This window comes from Bubalus bubalis, chromosome 15, assembly GCF_019923935.1.
Source record: "Bubalus bubalis isolate 160015118507 breed Murrah chromosome 15, NDDB_SH_1, whole genome shotgun sequence".
NCBI lineage: Eukaryota > Metazoa > Chordata > Mammalia > Artiodactyla > Bovidae > Bubalus > Bubalus bubalis.
This window is the reverse complement of record NC_059171.1, coordinates 5,090,352-5,115,112: the sequence shown is the minus strand read 5'-3', so window position 1 is coordinate 5,115,112 and position 24,761 is coordinate 5,090,352. Positions and strand designations below refer to the sequence as shown.

At 40.9% G+C, this 24,761-nt stretch overlaps 1 protein-coding gene and 1 long non-coding RNA gene across 2 annotated transcripts; one reads left to right on the top strand and one right to left on the bottom strand.

Annotated features, from left to right (window-relative positions):
• Positions 1 to 1,928: 1,928 nt before the first annotated feature.
• On the bottom strand, positions 1,929 to 9,681 carry LOC123464938. Its single transcript, XR_006640027.1, has 2 exons — positions 8,929 to 9,681; positions 1,929 to 2,206 (listed from the first exon to the last, which is right to left on the bottom strand). It is a non-coding gene; the product is annotated as an uncharacterized LOC123464938 (long non-coding RNA).
• A 4,962-nt stretch (positions 9,682 to 14,643) lies between these two features.
• LOC102416207 (carbonic anhydrase 1) lies at positions 14,644 to 24,396 on the top strand. The gene is made up of 6 exons (XM_045162771.1): positions 14,644 to 14,872; positions 16,353 to 16,471; positions 19,248 to 19,343; positions 20,069 to 20,131; positions 22,713 to 22,868; positions 23,717 to 24,396. Exons 1-6 carry the CDS (start codon positions 14,659 to 14,661, stop codon positions 23,831 to 23,833), a joined length of 765 nt encoding a protein of 254 aa, XP_045018706.1. The 5' UTR covers positions 14,644 to 14,658; the 3' UTR covers positions 23,834 to 24,396.
• The last annotated feature ends 365 nt before the right edge of the window (positions 24,397 to 24,761 follow it).

Here is a 24,761-nt window from a genome sequence, read left to right as displayed (position 1 = left end):
GTCATTCGCGCGGCACACGGTTAATGGCCCGTGTTTTCCTTGCTTTCTCCCATTCCCATTTAGGACAGGTGTTTCCCCTCATCTTCCATCCCTGAAGAGCACACACTGGCCTTTGTTTCTGGCTCATGCCAGCCTGCCCTCTCTGCCGCTTCAGTCCCGGAGAGTATTCTTCTCTGGCCAGAGCTCTCAGCCCCTGGCCTAAGTGGTCATCTGAGCCAGGGCAGAATGAGAGGGTCCTGAACAGGAGGCTGGGCAAGGCTGGTGGGCGGGGTGGTCAGAGCAGGCCCACAGGTCGCAGCAGGCAGCCTTCGGTCTGTGACGGGCAGCCCCGGACAAGGGCAAGGGCTGGGCGCACCACGGGGATGGGGGCTGAGGTGCAGAGGGCAAAGCCACTGAGGCTGGCACCCGATGGAACTGAAGCTGGGGTGCAAGTGTCGGCTTGACGTTCAAGCTGGGCACGTAGAACAGAGTTCAGCTTCCAGAAAAGACAGGCTCATACGTGTTTATGCCAGAATGGAGCTATAGCATTCCCACTGGACTGGAGAAGACTCTTGAGACTGCCTTGCACTGCAAGGAGATGCAACCAGTCCATCCTAAAGGAGACCAGTTCTGGGCGTTCATTGGAAGGACTGATGCTGAAGCTCCAATACTTTGGCCACCTGATGCGAAAAGAGGACTCATTGGAAAAGACCCTGTTGCTGGGAAAGATTGAAAGCGGGAGAAGGCAACTACAGAGGATGAGATAGGTGAATGGCATCACTGACTCAATGGACATGAGTTGGAGCATACTCTGGGAGATGGTGATGGACGGGGAGGCCTGGCGTGCTGCAGTCCATGGGGTTGCAAAGAGTCAGACATGACTGAGCTACTGAACTGAATGAACTGGACTAGTTTAAGCACTTTTCCCCCTGAGGAAAATGAGAAAGGTCAGGGTTCTGTATGTGCTGCTTGTAACACAGAGTGGATGAGATTTCCTCCCCTCCCTCACTCAGGGCTGTCCCGCCCAGTTTTATACTCTAAGAAGCAACAGGTCATGGAAATCCCTGCAAACTTGCATTGTCCTTCCCCAAAAGTTGGGTTGAAATGATCTGGGGGCAGCCTTGACGGCTAAGGAGGCAGGCTGCTGACCTCAATGGCAGTGTGGGTGCAACGGTGAGTCACACACTCAACCCACAGCTCATTGCAACAACCAGAAGTCTTGGTGCCCGACTGCCATGGTACCATTTTTCTTACGCTTTGTTCATTTTGTGATGAGGGGATTAAGCTGGGCTCAATTTTGCTTTGTGTAGACACTGCAATTCAAGGCTTGTCCGTAGCTGTATTTCAATCCTCCTAAATCTAGTAGACTTAAAAATCTCTCAGGTCCTCCGTTTATCATCCATCTTTGCACTGGCTCAACAGGAGCCTGACAAAAATCATATAATGCTGCCTCACCTCTAGGTTCCCTGCAGAGGGAATGGAAAGAGCTGGACTTTCCAGCTCACTTTGAAAGAGGCAAGCAGGAAGGAGACCGAGAGCAGGCCATAAATCTGTTGCTTGAGGCAGGACACCTGCCCTGTCAGTCTTTGCTCCATCCAAATGGAAACATGGGTGATCTAGGATTACCCTCCCGTGATGCCGACGGTCAACGCACTGAAAGGTCACGTCTATTACGGTTGGCGTTGCTCTCCCCGCTGAGCTGCTTTCTGAGTGGACGTCATACGCATCTCATGCAGAAGGCATGTTCTCCATGCCAGAACGCTGCTGCTAATATTTGATCTAATAAAAGGCACCCTATGTTTTCTTCAAGCTTCATGACGTCTAGCTGCTGTTAGATGATCATTCCTTTCTTCCTCATCATTCCAACTTTGTGTTCTAAGGACTTGAAACCTTCAGCAAAGTTTTATTTGCCACCTCTCATTTTAAAGTGATTCTTTTAAAGAGATGGCAACCAAAGTAAACAGCTTTATTTGCAGAAGTAACTTTATATGAATAGTCGGTGTGCCTTTGGAAGGAGCCACTGGCCTTTACGAATACTATCAGCTTCCCCAGCAAACCACACGACACTGTTTGTGTAGGATTGTAAGCGGGGAGAGGAAGGACTGGAAACACAATCTTCACCAAAAACAGGGTCAAAACATGCAGCAACAGCTGGAACCAGCTGTGAGCAACTGCACAGTGGAATCCTGTCCAACTCTGCCGACAGAGATCTGAGCACTCTTGGAGCCTGGAACAAGAGGAACAACAGACCACTTCGTAAGAATGTCACACCTAAACCCAGCCAGCTAGCACCCCCTGAAATCGGCAACAGGAGGAATTCATCTTCTTAGATCTAATCACTGTGTAAAATCAGCCCTGTTTGTTCTAGGAGGTCCACGCACATGAACTTCATGCTAAGTGGAGCTTGGTTCTCAGCCACTGGGGCCCTTAAGGAGTCCTTTGGACTCTGTGGGGTCCATTTCAAAAGCATTATTGACATGAAGCTGGGGAGGTTTTTCCTGGAGTTCTTTCTCACCAGACTGGTTCCGGCTGCCTCCCAGGTGATGATGGAAAACTAAGGCGCTAGCCAACATGTCATCCCCTCATTTTGTAATCATCAGGCAGCTGCACAAAGGTTATGTGGAACTTTCCCAAGTAGTCAAAGGCACAGCCCCGGGCAGTCTTCAACGATTTAGGACTGTTAACTCACTCCCCAAGTATTGCATATTAAGCAGCTCTGCCACCGCCCAGGTAAACGAGGTATAAGGGAATGCAGTCATCGTCTTTTCACTCTCAACCATGACCTTTGGAAACCCAAGGCCTTTCAAGTCACAGTTGAGAACTGCTGCTTGGCTAACCTCTCCAACATTTTCTGGTCCCAAAAAGGAGCCATAAGAAACCGCAGGCAAGGACCCTGAGCACTCTTGCCAAGGAGTCATTGCTAAAGGAGGAGCATTTTATCAGAGATACTTAAGAGTCCTTAAAAGCCTTCACTTATGGCCAAGTCCTTCTTAGAGATCAGCTTAATGTAAGTTCCGTATTTAGGTAGCTCTCATTTGCCTCAGGGCTTTCCAGGCGGCACTAGTGGGAAAGAATTTGCCTGCCAATGGAGGATATGTAAGAGACATGGGTTTGATCCCTGGGTTGGGAAGATCCCCTGGAGGAGGAGAAGGTACCCTACTCCAGGATTCTTGCCTAGAGAATCCCATGGACAGAAGAGCCTGGAGGGTTACAGTCCATGGGGTCGCAAAGAGTCAGACACAACTGAGAAATTTAAATAACAGCAACTAAACAGAAATTTAAATAATAACAACTAAACAAATAATCTGAATATAGGAGACAAGACCTGAAGGGACTTTCATTAAAATCTTGCTATTTGGCCTTTGGTGCAAAGGACAAGAATCTTTTCTGAAATCCTGTTGTAGGGATTCTAATGTAAATTTTCTCTTTCTTCTTTTAGCCCTAGGAATAGAAGAGAGGAGGATATATTATGGTCCATCCTGTGCTCTCATCCTTCACCCTTAGGACTAGAAGAAATAAAGTAGACTTTTGCGTGAATGTAGAAATATGTTTACCAGCTACACTGGAAACAGGGAGTTGAAGTCATGCGGAGCTTGGTTTATCCAAAGACACGTTGGAAGTGTGGGCGCTGAAAGAGTGTCAGGGGCATTTAACTCTCCTGTGCAAGTTAACCACAGTCCACGAGGTTTCCCATCATCAGCACTACACTCAGTGGAGAAAATCACAGCTGTGTTTTAGTGTGCATCAGCTATGTGCCTGTATCTCTAATCCTGATACAAAAAGAAAAACCTTCAAGAGAGTACTATCATTAAACCAGTTCAAAATAAATAATGCAATGATTCAGAGAAATTGGGATAGACAAGTTTTGGTTAATGCTAATGACTGAAACAGCTGTGAAGCAAATGACAGTCTTTAGAGCCCTCGGGAGCATCGTGCTAATAGAATGGCTTCGTCCCCATTAGGTGGCTGCTTTCGCTCGCTTAAGATCAATAAGCAGAATCCCGGCAACGTGCGTTCTCCGAGCAGTCCAAGTCCCTCTGCACCCCAATATTTCAGGTGGTGGTCTTGCCACTCTCCTTTGGTAGCCTCAGGAAGACAAGGATCAGTTAACAGTAAATTAAAATGGCAGCCTCCGGCATGCAGCCGTGGATATTTCCACTACTAAAAGGCATTTGGTTATTAGGCTTGTCTTCACTTAATCATGGACCTGACTTGAACACTCGATTCAAAATCCCCTGCAGAGCAAGCTATCACTCTGTTGTTGTTAGCATGTTGACCCAATAGATAAAAAAGCATAAAAAAAGAAAAGAATGGAAAAAAGGTTTTCTTTTCTGAAGTCAGGAACTAGTAAAAGGCTCAAAGGATTTTTAAAATCTTAGAGAGATTAAAAGCTAGTAAAAAAGTAAATATTTCTTTCAGTGGCTGCTAATATTTGTATTCTTCCTAAAGGTGGAAGGCATGTCAGGAAGATGACATTTCTCTTAAAAGAATGTTTGCAAAAGTGTCTAAATGTATTTGATCAGAGATGTTTTCATTGAAGTATATCTTTCGTTAGTTAGATTGTGAAGGCTGATTCCTATAGCCCCCAGATGCATCTGAAAAGGCTGCAATATCACTAATGCTGCTGCTGCTGCTAAGTTGCTTCAGTCGTGTCTGACTCCGAGCGACCCCATAGACGGCAGCCCACCAGGCTCCCCCATCACTGGGATTCTCCAGGCAAGAACACTGGAGTGGGGTGCCATTGCCTCCTCCTACAATACCACTAATGCAATACCACTAATGCAACGCCCCTGAAAGATCTTGAAGTTTGTTAGCAGTCCAGACTGGCTCGGGTCATCTCCCAAAAGTAAGGGACGTGATGAGACATGCATGTGCATTTTCACTCTCGTGTCCGTGACTCCAAAGCCAGTGATCTACAGCCTGCATGTTACAAACCACAGGATCAAGAGAGGACGTATTCAGTTGCAAACTTGTTTTAGAAATCTAGCCTTTGATAAAAATGGTTTGAGAGCTAACAGAATTATTTGGGAAGTCAGGAAAAAATGTTTTTAGCTCTTCAAATAACTTTTTGGTAGATGGACCCCAACAAAGTTTGCATGAAAGATATTACAAGGCAATTGATGTGACTGACTTTCACCCCCTTAATATTTAAGTTTGAGAACTTATCTCCTTTTGTGTTTACATGTGGGATTTACTTTAATCTGTAGCAAGCAGATTTCTGTTACACAACTTTTTGAATTTCAGGCCACATGCAATCACTTGAATTATTTTACTTAATTTCATGTATTTATATTATGTATTTACCTGAGAGTTAAAAATCAAACTTTTTTGAGGCTGAAGTTAATCATTTACATTTGTGCAGTATTTTAAGGTTTGTAAAGCATTATACATACTATTTTCTTTTTAGATGAAAAATACTGTTTAACTATGTCATCTGCTATAGAGGAGTTCATTAATTCCCTAAACATTATAGGAGATAAGACATAAATATTATTTTGTCTGTTTTAAAAATAAACAAGGATAACACACTTAACCTGCTCAACCTGCTTACCCATTCATCTAGTAGAAGAGGCTCAACAATTAGCTTTAAAGTGCATAAGCCTATATTTTCAGTGTATTCAGGATATATCTTTCCAATCAATGATTTTTAACATGTATAACAATCAACTAGACATATTTAAAATGTAATGTTTTCAAAAGCAAGAAATTGTAAGAAACCAGAGCCTCTATGCTGTGGATTAAAATAGTCACTTTGGTTGACTTGGTTATTAGAAAAATATTCATTAGTGAATTTTAAAACTGCCTTCAGAAATAAAAATAAAATGTTCCAATGCAGGAAATATCAAGTTAAAAGTTTTTCTTTAAGAGTCATGGATTTATGAAATTTGTATGTCAAAACTTCAAACCACATTTCAGGAGTTAAGTTTTGACACTTACAATGTATCAAAAAATTTGACACTTATACAGACCAACGTTCTCACTCCCCCAGCAGTGACTGACAGACACAGAAGGGTCACTTCATTCCTCCATTAATAGAAGTGAAAAGGGAAAGCTCTGTTTTCTGAGTTCCAAATATGAACATGAGTTTACCTCCAGCAAAGCTCATTCACACCTGAGTTCAGACCAGTGCATTTGGGTGGGCATAGTTCCTGATGATGGAGAAGGCAATGGCACCCCACTCCAGTTCTCTTGCCTGGAGAATCCCATGGATGGAGGAGCCTGGTGGGCTGCAGTCCATGGGGTCGCTAGAGGTTGGACACAACTGAGCGACTTCACTTTCACTTTTCCCTTTCATGCATTGGAGAAGGAAATGGCAGCCCACTCCAGTGTTCTTGCCTGAAGAAACCCAGGGAGGGGGGAGCCTGGTGGGCTGCCGTCTATGGGGTCGACACGACTGAAGCGACTTAGCAGTAGCAGCAGCAGTTCCCGATGAGGGTTCTATTCTTCCAAGTCTTTATAAAAATACAATAATTAAAGTTCAAAATGATCACTTAATAGTTGTCTCTAAACTGTTTATTGAACACCACTATTTACCAGGCATGTTATAATTAAAGTTAACATAGGGAGATAAAAAAACAATAACATAGCCCATTGTTATCAAGGTGTCACTATAGAGATGGTTATAGGTATTAAGCAAGTAAACAAATAAATTTCAGAATGGAAAAGAATGAATAATATCAAGATGCAACAAATGTAATGAAAGACCTAAGATGGAAGGAAGTAATAGAGTGACTGAGAGCTGGGCAATATGTTCAGTTTGGAGGTCAGGAAACCTGTCTCTGAGAAGGTGATATCTGAGCCTGTGGAAAGATCTGGATACAGAGAAATCCAGACAGAGGGGAGAGCAAGTGCAAAGTCCTAAAATGGGAATAAGCGTGGTAGGGGTGGACATGGACTTTCATTGGAAAGGATGAAGCTGGTAAAACAGCTGGTTACAAGGGGAGAGGAAGACAAGTCTGGAAGAAATAATCCAGCCATTTAAACTGATTCAGCAGAATTTCCAATTGTCTTACTGCAGAAATGTCCGAGCTAATATTACCATTTTCCATGTCCCACTTCTCTGCTAGAATTAAGCTTTCTCTTGTCCCCTAAACAATATCAATTCTGGAGAAGCTGGGAAATTAAGAAGCGATGTGAGAGTTATGCCAATTTAATAAACATGACACTTGATTTTCACTATGTATATTTCCTTATTTTAGGGAAAATATGGGTCCCAGGAAATCCACGTATCCTATGGAACACTAAGCATTATAGAACTGCTACTGTCTTTAGGAATTTCTCTTCAGTGGCATTTAATGGATTTCTACCATAATGAGACATCATTCTTTCCCATTCTTAGTTCCTTCTCTACCAAAGAACTATTTTTAATTATAAATTTAAACTTGGAACTCATCATAATTTACTTGCCCTCATAATAGTTCATGTTCTCAATTTTAAAATATGAAAGTAGGAATCAGAGGAAAATGTTCATTTAAGAGACTAGGAGAAAAAAACTCAGATAAGAAACATTAAGACTTTAAAATATAGAGTCGCCTTAACTGGTTTTCAAATTTTGTGAAACACTGAGAAAATGTCTCTACATTTTAGGGCCCTAAAATTATCTTCGGTAAAGTTAATTGATGCTACTCAATAAATAAATGTCATCAGCTATTCAGTTCAGTTCAGTTCAGTTCAGTCGCTCAGTCATGTCCGACTCTTTGCGACCCCATGAATCGCAGTATACCAGGCCTCCCTGTCCATCACCAACTCCCGGAGTTCACTCAGACTCATGTCCATGGAGTCAGTGATGCCATCCAGCCATCTCATCCTCTGTCGTCCCCTTCTCCTCCTGCCCCCAATCCCTCCCAGCATCAGAGTCTTTTCCAATGAGTCAACTCTTCTCATGAGGTGGCCTAAGTAGTTTCAGCTTTAGCATCATTCCTTCCAAAGAAATCCCAGGGCTGATCTCCTTCAGAATGGACTGGCTGGATCTCCTTGCAGTCCAAGGGACTCTCAAGAGTCTTTTCCAACACCACAGTTCAAAAGCATCAGTTCTTCGGCACTCAGAAAGTTTAAAGCAAACCTTCTATGGACAGCCTGTTAAAGACGATCATGTGATAAAATAGGGAAGAGGATGTGTTTTTGGGTTTTAGATTCAAATCCTGCCTTGTCCACTGGAATGTTCTGAGCCTCAGTCATTCCTCTTTAAAAGTGGAGTGAGACTAACCTAACCCCAAGTCTACTGTGAGAACTGAATTACATCATCGTTTTTAATCTTATTCAGTGACCCATAGTTTTTTTTCTAGCCTATTGCAATACTCCTAAGTGTGTGCATCGTGAACTAGCTGACCTTAATCACAGTAAATCTTTGTGTTCAGATGCTCAGTCATGTCTGACTCTTTGCCACCCCATGAACCTCAGCAGGCCAGGCCTCCCTGTCCGTCACCAACTCCCAGAGTCCACCCAAACTCATGTCCACTGAGTCGGTGATGCCATCCAGCCATCTTAGGAACCACAGTAAATCTTTTAGCCTCTTTATAGTTCTTTTTGTTTGTGTGTTTGCTGCAAGAATGGTCAAGAGATAAAATTAGGGCATATGGTTTAAGAGTAAAGATAATATCAACATTTTAGCTTTAAGTTTTTTTCAGTAAATATTTGACTTCTAAAATTCCCATTTTAGAAGGTTAAGAAAGCAATCTTTCTTCCCTCTCCCCCAGCCAATTAATACATTTTCATCAAATTTGAAAATTAAACCAATGTAATTGTTAAAATTAAACATTCTGCACATCATTCTTTCAACATTTAAAATTTTTTTTTAAAATACTACAATATTTTATTCCTATTTTCTCCATTTTCTTGACATATAGCTTGATACTTCTAAATGTTATCAATTAACCAATACTCTATCAAAATTGATTTATGCAGTTTTACAGTACTGTTAAAAATATATATGTTTTTCCATCAGCTTACCTGCTCCTGCTTCAGTTCCAAGTACCTATGGATTTCTTTGGAATATTCTGACAGGGCTTGGGAAACCTTCTACATATGTGCTTGCATCCTTGATGGTTTTTAAGGAATAAACTGTTTAAATCAGAAGAGCAGAGTTCAGTGTAGACTAAACTCTTTGGTATGCAAGAGCAGTCCAAAGATTATAGGCTTAGAAAAATGTCCTGTGAAGACACTACATGTGAAAGTGGAAGGAACACAAAGGGAGCCATTTGGATTTAGTACCGATATTAAGCTGAAAGGTGACGTTTGTAAGCAGAAAAACTGATGAAAGTAAATGAGAGGCGTGTCAGGACGTAAACCACAGATGCTCATTAAATTGTACATCTTTCTCTATATAGCTTTCTGCTTGCGGTCGTAAACAAACACACCCTAGCTACATAATCGAATAAAGGGTCATAATGGTTAGGATTCAAGCCAATTTTGTGCCTAAACTTTAAACAAATTACCATTCCTATATGAGTGTTAAACATTCATGTGATGAATTGTCATGTAATCATGAAATAAAAAGGGAGTTATCTCTTTTCAAATAGGTTGATTAATACAGTAGTTCAACTTAAAGTTACTTTTAACAAAGTATCAGTCAGCAGGCATCTTAACTAGACACAACTTAGCAACTGAACGAAGAAATAAGAGCAATAACTGACAAAGCATAGCCTATTTCTATCCCTCTATGAGCTTCTGGGCAACCTGAGACTCTAAATCTAAAATAAAGTAACCTAAGGGTCAACACCTTAAGAGTTCCAAAAAATAGCAAGAAGAGATAAGAAAGCCTTCTTCAGCGATCAATGCAAAGAAATAGAGGAAAACAACAGAATGGGAAAGACTAGAGATCTCTTCAAGAAAATCAGAGATACCAAAGGAACATTTCATGTAAAGACGGGCTTGATAAAGGACAGAAATGGTAGGGACCTAACAGAAGCAGAAGATATTAAGAAGAGGTGGCGAGAATACATAGAACTGTACAAAAAAGATCTTCATGACCCAGATAATCACGATGGTGTGATCACTCACCTAGAGCCAGACATCCTGGAATGTAAAGTCAAGTGGGCCTTAGAAAGCATCACTATGAACAAAGCTAGTGGAGGTGATGGAATTCCAGTTGAGCTATTCCAAATCCTGAAAGATGATGCTGTGAAAGTGCTGCACTCAATATGCCAGCAAATTTGGAAAACTCAGCAGTGGCCACAGGACTGGAAAAGGTCAGTTTTCATTCCAATCCCAAAGAAAGGCAATGCCAAAGAATGCTCAAACTACCGCACAACTGCACTCATCTCACATGCTAGTCAAGTAATGCTCAAAATTCTCCAAGCCAGGCTTCAGCAATATGTGAACCGTGAACTTCCTGATGTTCAAGCTGGTTTTAGAAAAGGCAGAGGAACTAGAGATCAAATTGCCAACATCTGCTGGATCATGGAAAAAGCAAGAGAGTTCCAGAAAAACAACTATTTCTGCTTTATTGACTATGCCAAAGCCTTTGACTGTGTGGATCACAATAAACTGTGGAAAATTCTGAAAGAGATGGGAATACCAGACCACCTGATCTGCCTCTTGAGAAATCTGTAGGCAGGTCAGGAAGCAACAGTTAGAACTGGACATGGAACAACAGACTGGTTCCAAATAGGAAAAGGAGTATGTCAAGGCTGTATATTGTCACCCTGTTTATTTAACTTCTATGCAGAGTACATCATGAGAAACGCTGGACTGGAAGAAACACAAGCTGGAATCAAGATTGCCGGGAGAAATATCAATAACCTCAGATATACAGATGACACCAGCCTTATGGCAGAAAGTGAAGAGGAACTCAAAAGCCTCTTGATGAAAGTGAAAGTGGAGAGTGAAAAAGTTGGCTTAAAGCTCAACATTCAGAAAACGAAGATCATGGCATCTGGTCTCATCACTTCATGGACAATAGAAGGAGAAAGAGTGGAAACAGTGTCAGACTTTATTTTTTGGGGCTCCAAAATCACTGCAGGTGGTGTCTGCAGCCATGAAATTAAAAGATGCTTACTCCTAGGAAGGAAAGTTATGACCAACCTAGATAGCATATTCAAAAACAGAAATATTACTTTGCCAACAAAGGTCCGTCTAGTCAAGGCTATGGTTTTTCCTATGGTCATGTATGGATATGAGAGTTGGACTGTGAAGAAGGCTGAGCACCAAAGAATTGATGCTTTTGAACTGTGGTGTTGGAGAAGACTCTTGAGAGTCCCTTGGACTGCAAGGAGATCCAACAAGTCCATCCTAAAGGAGATCAGCCCTGGGATTTCTTTGGAAGGAATGATGCTAAAGCTGAAACTCCAGTACTTTGGCCACCTCATACAAAGAGTTGACTCATTGGAAAAGACTCTGATGCTGGGAGGGATTGGGGGCAGGAGGAGATGGGGACAGCAGAGGATGAGATGGCTGGATGGCATCACTGACTCGATGGACGTGAGTCTGAGTGAACTCCGGGAGTTGGTGATGGACAGGGAGGCCTGGCGTGCTGCGATTCATGGGGTCGCACAGAGTCGGACATGACTGAGCGACTGATCTGATCTGATCTGATCTGAAGGGTCAACACTGACTGTTGGTCATCTTGAGACAGATTAGTCTGGATCCACCAAGTCAGTCCTTCTGCAAACAGAATCAAGTGGAGATTAAGGGGTATTTGTTGACAGTGGAAAGTCAAGGAAGAAGACAAGCTTTGGAAACAAACAGATCTAGGTTTAAACCCTCGCCTGACCCAATGTACACATCCACTTACAAGCATTTATAACCCTGGGATGTTGTCTTCAGTTTCTTCCTGTGTGGAATACAAATGTTGATGCCGGATTGGGTTATTGTGAGAATTAATTATTTGCTGCGTATAAGCTTTTAGCATAGCATTTGAGATATCCTGGACCCTCAATAAATGGTATCTTTTAAAAGTTCCCTTTACGTAATCATTCTTTCCACTTACTAAAGTGAGGAATGGAAACTCAGGTGTCTTCCCATTCTACGTCTGAGCCGGTGGGCTGTCAGCACCCAAAGGGGCAGAAAACGTGGCTCTGATAAGCCTGGCTAAGAGCTGTGACAGACCCAATTCCTTCAGAAAGCCCAGGGAGCTCACAGTACACGAATATGGAAGCAGGTACGACTCCCACACCTCCTGGCTTGGCCAGTGGGGCCTTCAGCGGAGATGGAGGCAAAGAAAGCAACTAGACGTGGAGGCTGGAGTCTTGGCTTCTCCCTGGTTGTGGTGAACCCCTCAACTTCTCTCAGCTGCAAAATGATAATTCATTGTATAGGATTTTTATGTATGGTGTTGATGGTAAAATAATATGAAAATGCCCTATAAATCGTATGCGTATGTGAGCGCTCAGTCATGCCTCACTCTTTGGGACCCCATGGGCTGTATAGTCCATGAGGTTCCTCTGTCCGTGGAATTTTTCCAGGCAAGAAGACTGGAGTGGGTAGCCGTTTCCTCCTCCAGGGGATCTTCCCAACACGGGGATCGAACCCTCATGACCCTTAATCTCCTGCATTAGGCATATTTGTTTGGGGGTTTTTTCCTATAGATTGTATAGAACTATACTAAAGAAAGGCTTCTATTTGAATATTTGATGTGTAAAAAAGTATTGTGCTGTATGTAATTTCAGTCTTAATAAAATGTTCTCCATTTATGGTGGCTCTAGGGAGAAGGAACTGGCAACCCTCTCCAGTGTTCTTGCCTGGAGAATCCCAGGGACAGAGGAGCCTGGGGGATGCTGTCTGTGGGATCGCACAGAGTCCGACAGAGCTGAAGTGACTTAGCAGCAGCAGCAGCAGTGGTAAAGAATCCACCTGCCAATGTAGAAGATGCAAGAGACACAGGTTCAACCCCTGGGCCAGGAAGATCCCCTGGAGTTAGAAATGGCAACCCACTCCAATATTCGTGCCTGGAAGAATTCCATACAGAGGAGCCTGGCGGGCTACAGTTCAGGGGGTTGCAAAGAGTTGGAAACGACCGTGCTCACACATAAAACAAATCTCCATTTGTGAATTCCAATACTGCTCAAAAATGGGGAACTTAACTCTCACCTTGTATGTCTTTGAAATGTACTGTCAGCAATAATATATTGAGTTGGCCAAAAAGCTTGCGTTTTTCCCTAAGAATTTACAATATACTACAAACTGCAAACCCAATGTATTACAAATGACTCAGTTCAGTTCAGTCGCTCAGTCATGTCAGACTTTTTGTCACCCCATGAATTGCAGAAGCCGGGCCTCCCTGTCCATCACCAACTCCCAGAGTTCACTCAAACTCAAGTCCATCTAGTCAGTGATGCCATCCAGCCATCTCATCCTCTGTCATCCCCTTCTCCTCGTGCCCCCAATCCCTCCCAGCATCAGAGTCTTTTCCAATGAGTCAACTCTTCGCATGAGGTGGCCAAATACTGGAGTTTCAGCTTTAGCATCATTCCTTCCAAAGAAATCCCAGGGCTGATCTCCTTTAGGATGGACTGGTTGGATCTCCTTGCAGTCCAAGGGACTCTCAAGAGTCTTCTCCAACACCACAGTTCAAAAGCATCAATTCTTTGGTGCTCAGCCTTCTTCACAGTCCAACTCTCATATGCATACATGACCACAGGAAAAACCATAGCCTTGACTAGACGGACCTTTGTTGGCAAAGTAATGTCTCTGCTTACAAATGATTAGTGGTTCTCTTATCTGATTTTAAATTAACATCATGATATTGGTTCTGATCTGCCTGTAAATATGCAAATTATTCTCCTGACTCAATTCCTGTTGCTAGTATTGCTTAAATGTCCATCAAGGGTAAAAGCTGGGAATCTCAAATGCACAGTCCTTTTTAACTAGAAATTCAAAGCATCATGTGTGATAACTCAGCCATATCTTCTACTAACATGAGAATAACAGGGCTTGGTTTTGCAGAAGCTAAGATTTTGATATTTCTCTTTAACAATATAAGAGAATAAAGCAATTGGAATTGACCTTACCTTTGTGAGCTTTTATAAACAGTATCTTTTTTTTAACATGCATATACTTCCTGATAGATAAGGATGATGAAATAGTGGGCTGAGTGACTAACACACATGCACAAGGGCAGAGACTTTCTATAAAAACCCTGCGAACTGTGGTTTCAGTTGTCTATCGCACACTCAGTTACAGTCAGTTATTCCAGGTATTCTCTTTGTTCAGGAAAAGAAAACTAAGTAGAAGATCATGGCAAGTCCTGACTGGGGATATGATGGTGAAAAAGGTAAGCATTCTTCTCCTCATGTAGATCAAATAACGGCTTCTTCCCTTTTCCAGGAAAAGAGATATTGAGCCCTTAAAATAACGGTAAAGTCATAGATTAATGGTTTGAAGTGCCTTTGACTTATACCAGCTTTGCATGCATTCTCAACAGTTGTCCTTAGGGCCCATGATTGTCTACAAAATGTATTCTGCCTCTGTTCTCCTCTCTCCCTCTCAGCCTCTCTCCCTCCCTATGTATAGACAGGTCTATTGCGAACAGCAAAATATGTATAGTCTGATCCCATAGACAATGTAACTTCTGTTGACAAAGACACTATTTGCCAGTGTAGCATAGAAAAGGGGTGTTCTCAAACCTTGGATTTCCATTAAGCTAACCAGAATACCATTTGAGATACCTGAATAAATCCTAATCTAGTAAAATTATATCCCTAAAACTTGGACTCAAGCATTAGATCAGTTTTGATTGTAATCATGTTTGTCCTGGTAGGTCCTGAACACTGGGGCAAGCTGTACCCCATCGCAAATGGAAATAACCAATCTCCTATCGACATTAAAACCAGTGAAACCAAGCATGATCCCTCTCTAAAACCCCTCAGTGTCTCCTACAATCCAGCCACAGCCAAAGAAATCGTCAACGTGGGACATTCCTTTCATGTAAACTTTGAGGACAGTGATAACAGATCAGGTGAGCCAAAAGATCCTTCTAATTTTTGTCTTTGACTTTACTGGGGAAATGTAAACAGTAGGGCTTTCAGAAACACGAGCACCCATGTTCAGTGGGTGCACACGGGTAGCATTGATGCCATCTACTGAGGTGTCTTGAAGTTTTAAAATATTTCCAAGTGTTAAAGATGATTCTGGGGACTCCCAGCTCTGTCTTTTTTCAGCCCTTCTCCTTCTCAGTGACTCTATTCCATCTCTTCTGGTTTCCAATATCTTTATGCTAACTTTACACCCTCCGAATAAACAGTACTTTTTAACAAAAGTCTATGAATCATCATGAATGTAAAAACTGAAAAGGCAAATATTTTCTAACTGAGATGAGGTTGGAGGAGTGCATTAGGGAAGAAATGCAGATGAAGAGTATACTTATTTTTTGTGGCCAGGAAAATGGCTCCATAACAATGAAGTGCTTCAGTTCAGTTGAGTTCACTCGCTCAGCCGTGTCCAACTCTTTGCAACCCCATGAATCGTAGCATTCCAGGCCTCCCTGTCCATCACCAGCTCATGAAGTGCTTGGGTACCAGTACCAAAAAACAAACAAACAAAAAACAAAAAACTGGTCTTGGGTGTATCTTGCATGGAATCATTCTGTGCATAAGTATTTTTATCCAGCTTCCCCTCTCCCTATTAGATCATAGTAACTGAATTATCTTCATCTCCCAGAATCTAGCATACTTTCTTGCTCACAGGAAAATTCTCAAAACTGTTTACTGAATAATTTACTAAATGGCAATTTCATAAATCAGCTCTACTGTCAAAAGGCAAAGTTAGTCATAGCACTTTCCTACGAGGTTCTGAGCCTAAGTTTTAGACATCTTGGGGCTACGTCCTTTGTTAATATTGGATTAGGTCTGGTACTACGTGCGTTTTATTACTCATATGGTTGGATAGACTCTCTAAAAGCAAAATGATCCTTTAGTGTTAAAATTTTAAAAGTGACCCTACCCTCCTGCTGGAACTTTCTTTTGGTCCCTGGCTAGGGATTCTCAGTAACGCTGTCAGAATACCTTGTTGTATCTTGATCAGTTACAAGATATGTGCAGAGTGATTTGTTACTAAAAATAAATTGCTAGATATCACAATGCATGCTGTCCATTACTGTCTGTTGAAAGAATGAATGAACTTATAAACTAAAGCAGATTCAAGGAAAGACCTCTAATCCTAGAATTCACTCATCTTCCAATATGTTTTCCTGAAAACAGGAAAAGATAAAATTATAGCCCATGTGCTGAGAACCATGGAACTCACGCACTATCTTAAGGTGCTCCGCACATCTGAAGCCCATCATTGTGGACATGGGGAAAAACCAACAAGACGGAAACTTTGGACTACTGTTTATTTTCATTTCTACTCGCCCCAATTTAATGTTAATTTGTAGTAAATGCAAAGACAAGCTGGAGCTCATGATTGTAACACTAATACCAGTTTCCTTTTTCTTCTAGTGCTGAAAGGGGGTCCTCTGTCTGAAAGCTACAGGCTGCGGCAGTTCCATTTTCACTGGGGCGTCACAGATGACTGTGGCTCTGAGCACTTAGTGGATGGAGCCAAATTTTCTGCAGAGGTAATGTAGCTTAGTAAGTGAGGGAGAGCTACACAGAGTCCTCCCAGAGGTAGCACCCTTATAACATGTGGATGTGTGTTAGTCACTCAGCCATGTCCAATGCGTTGTGACCCCATGGACTGCAGCCCGCCAGGCTCCTCTGTCCATGGGATTCTCCTGGCAAGACTACTGGAGTGGGTAGCCTATCCCTTCTCTAAGGGATCTTCCCCACCCAGGGATCAAACCAAGGTCTCTTGCATTGCAGGAGGATTCTTTACCTGTCTGAACCACCAGGGAAGCCCCCCTTATCACTTAAGACACAATTTCAATGGCCCAAAGGAATGAGCATTTTGGGGCCTGTGAAGAACTCCTAGGCTCATTTAAACTTAAACAGTGACACACTGCATTTGCCAATAGGGGAAATTATTTCACGTGAGGGAGGCAGGTGAATTTGCAGTCAAACTCCTGAGCCTCAGAATCCGCTTACGTTTCAGAGTGTCTCAGAAACTGCTGCCTGACATCAGGCTATCCTCAAGGGGAGTTGCTGCTGTCCTTTTAATGCTCTGAGCCCCAGGGGGAACACACCATCATTCTCTTCTCATTTAAAGGTTAGAGTGTGCACACACCCGCAGCAGAGGTGTAGCCAGGCCGAGGCACTCCATTAAGATTCGACTAAGAGGGCCAGTTTAACCTCAGGAGTCATCACAACGAGCAGCATACTCTAGACGAGGGTTTGGGGCTCCCTGGCAGCAGGCCACTACCCTCTGTCCTCTTGACTTGCCTCCACATGGAAGTCTGTGATTCAGTTCAAGACATTCTGCCTCTATATCCACAGTGAAATCAAGGAAATGTGCATCAAATTCTCAACAGAGGGTACAGAGACTGAAAACAAAAACTTTTGTTCTTTGTATGCATGACTATTCAATAAGTTTGTACCAATACAGACTGGTTGGCTTTTTTGTTTTACTCTTGTAGAATGGATCTGTAATACACATAGTTTTGCAACATGCTTTTTTTTTTTCTTTTTTTTTTCATTTCCCAATGATCATGATCATTTTTCCAAGTCAGTAGGAATTCCTAAGGTCTGTACGGTATTTCCATGTATGCATATGTTAGAATTTATTAACTAACTCCTACATAGGAACAATTGCAATGCCTTTTGCATTTCATTCTGCTGTTGTTTTTTGTTCTTTACCAAAAAAAATGGGCAATAAATACATTTGTACAAATATCTTACACACTGGTGAAAGCAATTGTGTAGGGCATTTTTGTAAGAGGGATTGTTAGGTACAGAGTATATGTGTAGTATTCATTTTGAGAGAAGACTTGGCAAGAGTATACAACTAAAACTTACTTTATGTTACACTAGAAAGCCAGGCTAGGAACTTTCAATGGTACAGAAATCTATTACATGTTTTGTTTTTTCCTATTTATTTTTCATAAAATTGAAAGTGGACTGAAATCAAATGGGCTGAAAGTCTAAATAAGTAATAGTATTATGTCTGGGGAGGATATTTGGTTGTATCTAAGAAATCCAGTAGTGGGTGATGGACAGGGAGGCCTGGCCTGCTGCGGTTCATGGGGTCTCACACAGTCGGACAGGACTGAGCGACTGAACTGAACTGAACTGAAGAAATCTGAATCGATGAATCTCTTATCTAATTTGAGAGAAGTGAAGTTAATCCAGGCTGGAGGTGACAGGCACTAGTCACTAAGTTCAGCGTATGAGAGAGGGTAGGAGGGAGGGTGGGAGGGAGACCAGGAGAAGGGAGTGGTGGGGAGAAAGACAGAGCAGAGACAGAGAGGAGACATGTGGGTGGCGGGGAAAGGACTGCTTTGGTTTAGAGTCATCCAAGCGACCCGGTGATCACTTGACATTAGATGGTCAGAAAAAGACTTTTTCAGGAGTAGCATTTGAGTTCAGCCATAATTCAAGTCAAAATCCTGCCATTTTGACTTGACTTCCCAGAGGAAAATCAGCAGTTATGCAAAGACTTAAAGCTGTGGACTAAGTGCAAGGGTAACATCTATGCGCTGCACGGAAGGATGGATGCCAACCAGTGGAGAAGAGTAAGAATGAATAAAGGCTGCAGTTTTCCATTGAGCAGTCAGATGGAAGGCGATGCCTTTTCCTAAAGCAGGAAAATGAAACGAGTCTGGAAAAGAGAAAGCCAAGAGTCCTAGTTTAGCTGTGTTAAGTTTGAAATGCATATCAGACATCCACGTGGAGATATCAAGAAAGCATCAGGAAGACGTGCACACGCACTTGGTTGGATATACAGGGCTAGAGTTTCACAGAGAACGTAGGCAGGGGATGTTGGTTTGAAAGGTGTCTGGATCCGCTCAGGAGAACCTGCCCTTGGCCACCAATCCAGACATCTCAGGAGCCCCTTCTCACAAAGTTACCGGGTACCTCAAGTTAGAAAATTATCTCAGTTTTTGTCTCCAAACTAGTTAGCCAGAAATAGTTGATCTTCTCACACCAAACAGAGAGGTGTTTGGTTTTTTTGTTTTGATTTAAGAAGTAATATTGAATAGTTATGATATTGTGGAAAAAACAAGTTCTACTTACTGGTTCCAGGATTTGCAACGTGCCCACTCCCTTCAACTCTATGTTCTTAAGAAAACCCTTCTTAAGAGTGCAAACATAGCCCTTCCCATGCCCTGGATAAAGGGTCACACAAGTTTTGTCTACCCAAGCCAAGATGTATCTGTATATATTAACATGTTAAGGTCTAACCTGCTTTTTCCCTTCGCTGTGGTGTGAATAACTGCTCCATCCCGCTATGTTTTTTAGCTTCATTTAGTTCACTGGAATTCTGCCAAGTACCCCAGCTTCGCTGATGCTGCCTCGCAGGCTGATGGTTTGGCATTGATTGGCGTTTTGGTGAAGGTGAGTCGTAGAGCGTCTCGGAGCTCTGCTAAAATTATTCCTTACCAATCAGACCGCAAACTAGGGTGAAATAGAGCAGCGGGACGTTTGCGTCTCTCTTTTTTGAAGTGTGCCCGTCTCCTAGTGACTGCACAGGTGAGCAAGCAGGTCTCTGGTATACGTTTGTTCCACTGGACTTTCCCCTACTGAAGAGAGAAATACATTTCAGGCAGAGATGAAATGGGAAGGTGTTGATGGGGGCACTAATTTTTTTATTTTTCAGCTCACCTTTCACTTTTCTTCTAAACTTTGTACATCACAGAGGCAGGAGTTTATCAATTTAATTTTCATCAGAAAAAAATATGAAGAGGACTTTTGTCCCATAAAGAAAGTTGAACTGATATTTAATATGGAAGATTCAAATCTTCTGTAGGAGAGTCCCTTCTGAAAAGTCCTATAGGGAAGTTACTATTAAATTCAGGATATTTGGGTGACTAACTTTTGGAATTATAGTAATTCTAGTGAATCTTTTTATTGAACACTTGTAACATACCATTCATTTTACTGATTAGAATTAATAGAACAGACCAAAGAGGTTTGCTTTTGTATTTTAGTTGTGCTAAATTCCTGTATTTTGACTTGCATATCTTTTCTTCAATTACTGGTTTTAATTTTTTTTAAAGTAACTAAATAGGATTTTACTTGGTAACCATTTTTATCTCACACTTTATTTTTTTAATCTCCAGGTGGGTCAGGCCAACCCAAACCTTCAGAAAGTACTTGATGCCCTAAAAGCAGTTAAAAATAAGGTAAATAGACTCATTAAGTTAGTTTAAATCAGAGAACAAGAATCTACAGAACCTCAGAAATCATTTAATTGGATATTTGATGTGAGGAGTAGGAAGTCCTGAGCAAAACCACCAATCCGAAAATCAAGGTGCTGCTTACACGTTCCTGGTTTCTGAGGTCTCTGAGCAGTGATTTATTTTAGTTTCGTTTTTCATAGTTACCGCTTATCTATTTTAGCAAGATGAAGCCTGTAGAAGAATAGTTTTCATAGCCTTTTCATACATCATAATTATGATGCCCACTGTCAGCTTAGAAAAAGATGGGTTGTTCTGATATATTTAACCTTAGCTTCACCGTTTTGATAATAAAGAGTTAAATCATTGTCAGAGATTTGTCATTGTCATTCACAGTTTGTAGAACTATCATACCTTTATATAAAATAAATCTAGTTCATGATGAGTCCAAAAAAATTACACTTTTATAAAGTGAGAATGTTTAAAGATAAATAAGCACTCAAGAATGTAAAAGATGATAAATGAAAAGAAAGTAGAAGGAAATGATTAAGATGAAATAAAACATTAATAAAATAAGAAAGAAAATGAACAAATACAGGTAAAATTTTTTCAATAAAGTGAAAAACTAATTCTTTGGGGAAAAAACAACCAAAAAAGACACTTTTGGCACGTTTAATGATGGGGGGAAAATAGAAATACAATAAATTATTACAAATAAGGAAATGGGTCATAACTAAGGATGCATTAGAAGGTTTTAAAAGAGAGAAGTTTGTACAGTGGGCCCTAGATCAGCATGGGTTTGAACGGCACAGGTCCAGTAACCTGCGGACTATTTTTTGGATAAATGCTTGCTCTAGCGCCACACGATGGCCCCTTAAATGCACCTGCTGATGCACAACCACGATTATGAGGGACGACCATAAACTTATGCGTGGATTTCTAACTGCTCAAGAGGCCAGCACCCCAACCCCTACATTGCTCAAGGGTCAGCGGTACCCCACTACCTGAGCAAATTCGAAGATTTAGATCACACGGATGAATGTCTAGGAAAACGTAGAGAAACTGACTCAAAATATGTTGAAAGTCTAAATAGACCAATAATATAAAAAGAAGTCGAAAAGAAGAGTTTAAAAAAAATGTACCTAGTAAAAGAAACCCTAGGCCCAGACCACTTTATGGGGAAATGTTACACAACTTTTAATAAACTATCATGCCACTTTGAACTAAACTGCCTAGATTAGGGGACCAAAAAAACCTTTATTTCAATTTAATTTAATGAAACCTAATGCACAAACTGGGTAAGAACACCACAAAAAGGATATCATAGGCCAATCTTACTTAGCAGTGTAGCTAAAAGAAATATTAAAATAGATTACAGAAAATCATATTCAACAGTATGTTAAAAGAGTCATGCTTTCAAACTAGTAGAATTTACCAAAAGCATGCAAAGATGATTCATTATTAAACTATCTCTCAATATAATTCATTACGTTAGCAAATTTCACTTGTTAGATGCTTGAAAAAATGTTTGATTAAAATTCAATGTCCATTCCTGAAGAGTAAAAGACAGAAAGAAAAATACTCCTCTAAAATTTAAACTGAACTTAAGAAAGAATATCAAATAGAAATTTGAAACAAGCTTCAAACTTAGTAGTGAAATATTTGAAGCATTTTCATTTCAATCAAGAATAAGACCAGGGTGTCAATTGTGACCACCACAGATGAACATTCCAATGATTGTCCATTCAATGTAGTTAAATAAGGAAAGAAATGAGTACATATTAGGATAAATATTAGAAAAACAGAGACAAAGCTATCATCAAGTGTGCTGCTAAGTCACTTCAATCGTGTCCGACTCTGTGCGACCCCACAGACAGCAGACCACCAGGCTCTGCCATCCCTGGGATTCTCCAGGCAAGAACACTGGAGTGGGATGCCTTTGCCTTAAGTGTAGAGGATATGATCATTAACAACCACCTGGAAAACTACAAAATAAACATAATTAATACACAAGTTCTAATAAAGTTGACTACATAAAATATTAACATATGAATATCAATTTATTTTTATATACCAATATGACCAATCAGTAAAGAAATAAGAATAAAGAATATAGATTATAAAAAAATGTTTAACCTTTGCTTATACTTAGCCAAATGAAGAAGGAAGAAGATAGATCAGTCACAATTCTAGTGTAGCGTATGTTCAGTCATCTGTTACTTTTACTGTTTATATCTACAAACATGTTGTTGTTTAGTCACTAAGTGGTATCCGATTCTTTGTGACCCCATGGATTGTAGCTCACCAGGCTCCTCCATCCATGGGATTCTTCAGCAAAAATACTGGAGTGGGTTGCCATGTCCCTCTCCAGGGGATCTTCCCCACCCAGGGATCAAACCTGTGTCTCCTGCATTAATGGGCAGCTGAGCCACCACAAACATACCAATCATGCAATACTATATAGTAGAAACATTGATTAAATTCTTTGCTAAGACCTATCTACCAAATAATATGTATGTCATATATGCAATGATGTAAATATTTTACATCAGGGCATAATGATACATCGCTTATCTTTTTCTTTCAGAACAAGAAAGCTCCATTCACAAATTTCGACCCCTCTGTCCTCCTGCCTCCATCCCTGGATTACTGGGCCTACTCTGGTTCACTGACTCACCCTCCTCTTCACGAGAGTGTCACCTGGATCATCTTTAAAGAGACCATCAGTGCGAGCTCGGAACAGGTAGAGTGTCAGGGGGGCACGTGCGGGAATTGGAAGTGCAAAGCAGGAATATCAGTTCAATTCATACTGAGAGCAATTATTACTGCCATTCTATTTTGGAGAGTTCCCTTTTCCTTTCAACTGAAAAGATTTATTAGTGACATCAGGTCTATTTAATAGTCAAAAAGTAGAGTGTATTTATAAGCACTTTTTTTTCTCTATGTAGAGATTCAGAATTCCTGCTCTTCTTTTCACCTTAATAAGGAAAAATCCAACCTCTTCGGGGACCTGTGACTCTCGAGTGGCATACCTTGATTGTTGACATTGGTTATTCATTCTTTTTTAAAGCTTAAGCTCTTCAATATTCTGTAAAATATCTCATTAACTATTTTTTATAATTATGATAAAAACTGTCATTGATGGAGCAGCTCTTTTCATCGGGTGCCTTACATACATTCTGTCAGTCAAGTCTCACAGCAAACCTGCAGTGTGACCTGTTGGTATAAGAGCTACATGCCAAACGCCATTCTAAGAACCTTATCTGTGTTGATCCATTTAGCCTTCACCAAAACACAATGAAATAGTGCCATATGGAAACGGAGGCGCCAAGCAGGGAAGTCTCTTACCCAAGTGTGAGAAAGCTGGAATGCTAATCCAGTCAGTTATCGATAATTTAAGCCAAATGCTTGGTGCAAAGACATGTGGAAGAACTGTTGGCTTCCTCCCTTTCCATCAGTGAAACCATTGCAGTCTTCAACCTGATTTTCTAAATAACATTGCATCAATCATATTAGGGGGAAAAAAAAAAGAAGTGTTCTGTGTGACATCAATAGCTTTTGCTTCTCTAAACATGTTATCATTCCCCCAAGCTGGCGCAGTTCCGCTGTCTGCGGGCAAATGCTGAAGGCGATAGAGAAGTCCACATCAAGCAGAACAACCGACCACCCCAACCTCTGAAGGGCAGGACAGTGAGAGCTTCATTCTGATGAGCCCAAGAGGAAGCTCATCTTCCCTCAAGAAGCACAGCTCTGCTTCTGACATAATCCAACAAAACAAGCTTTAAAAACACGTTTATTTCAATACTAGCAAGACAGCCTGCTTGCAAATTTACTCTGCAGAATGCAAAATCTTTTTCTTCTTTCTGTTGAACTCAAACAGTAATCTGGAAGTTCACTAAACGTGTTTAAATTCAAATCTATTGCATTGACTTCCTTATCATTGCAATTAAGGCGTACTTGATTTCTTAATGACTTTTATCCCTTCCCATTTTATTCCATTTAATTGGACCAAAAAGCATTTTATCCCTTTCTTCTTGTCTATTATGTACTATACTTTTAAATGGCATTAGGTTTACATTCGAGAATCTTAAATGCTTTCATTTGCAACATTATTCTGATGCAATATCATGTCTATTACTCAAATATAATGATCTAAGAGCAGCTTGAGATGAAATGTTAAGAATTCATTTGCTTACTCTTGAAGACAAATATGCAGCTAAGATGACAACTGGATTTTATATTATGATAAAATAAATGGCCCAACATTGCTACCATTTGTGTGCTCTATTATAAACACGATGTATCTCATATAAGAACTGACACTTCTGGTTATTCCTCCATCCATTATCAAGGCCAATGGGGTTGTTCCAGTATTATAACTAGTTAGCTTTCATGAAGAATCTGTACATCAAATTTGGAAGAAAAATCACCTATGATTTATTTTTAAAAATAATGAAGGAATCACTTGACTTAGAATCATATAGAAACATCACATAATCTTTTCGTCTGGTGTGTACTTAACCTGAAGTCAGTTCTTTCTGAAGCCATATCTACACTCAGAATTCTACAAATCTCATGTCCAGCATTTAGTTTTGTGATTTCCTTATTTCGCTTCTTTGAGAAATCATAATGGTGA

What these genes read in the sequence shown, in the direction of transcription:
- LOC102416207 (XM_045162771.1), top strand. Translation starts at nt 14,659, where the DNA reads ATGTTTGTCCTGGTAGGTCCTGAACACTGGGGCAAGCTGTACCCCATC. An exon ending in TAAAAGCAGTTAAAAATAAG is followed by an intron (nt 20,132 to 22,712) that starts GTAAATAGACTC and finishes TTTTTCTTTCAG; the next exon opens with AACAAGAAAGCTCCATTCAC. An exon ending in TCAGTGCGAGCTCGGAACAG is followed by an intron (nt 22,869 to 23,716) that starts GTAGAGTGTCAG and finishes CATTCCCCCAAG; the next exon opens with CTGGCGCAGTTCCGCTGTCT.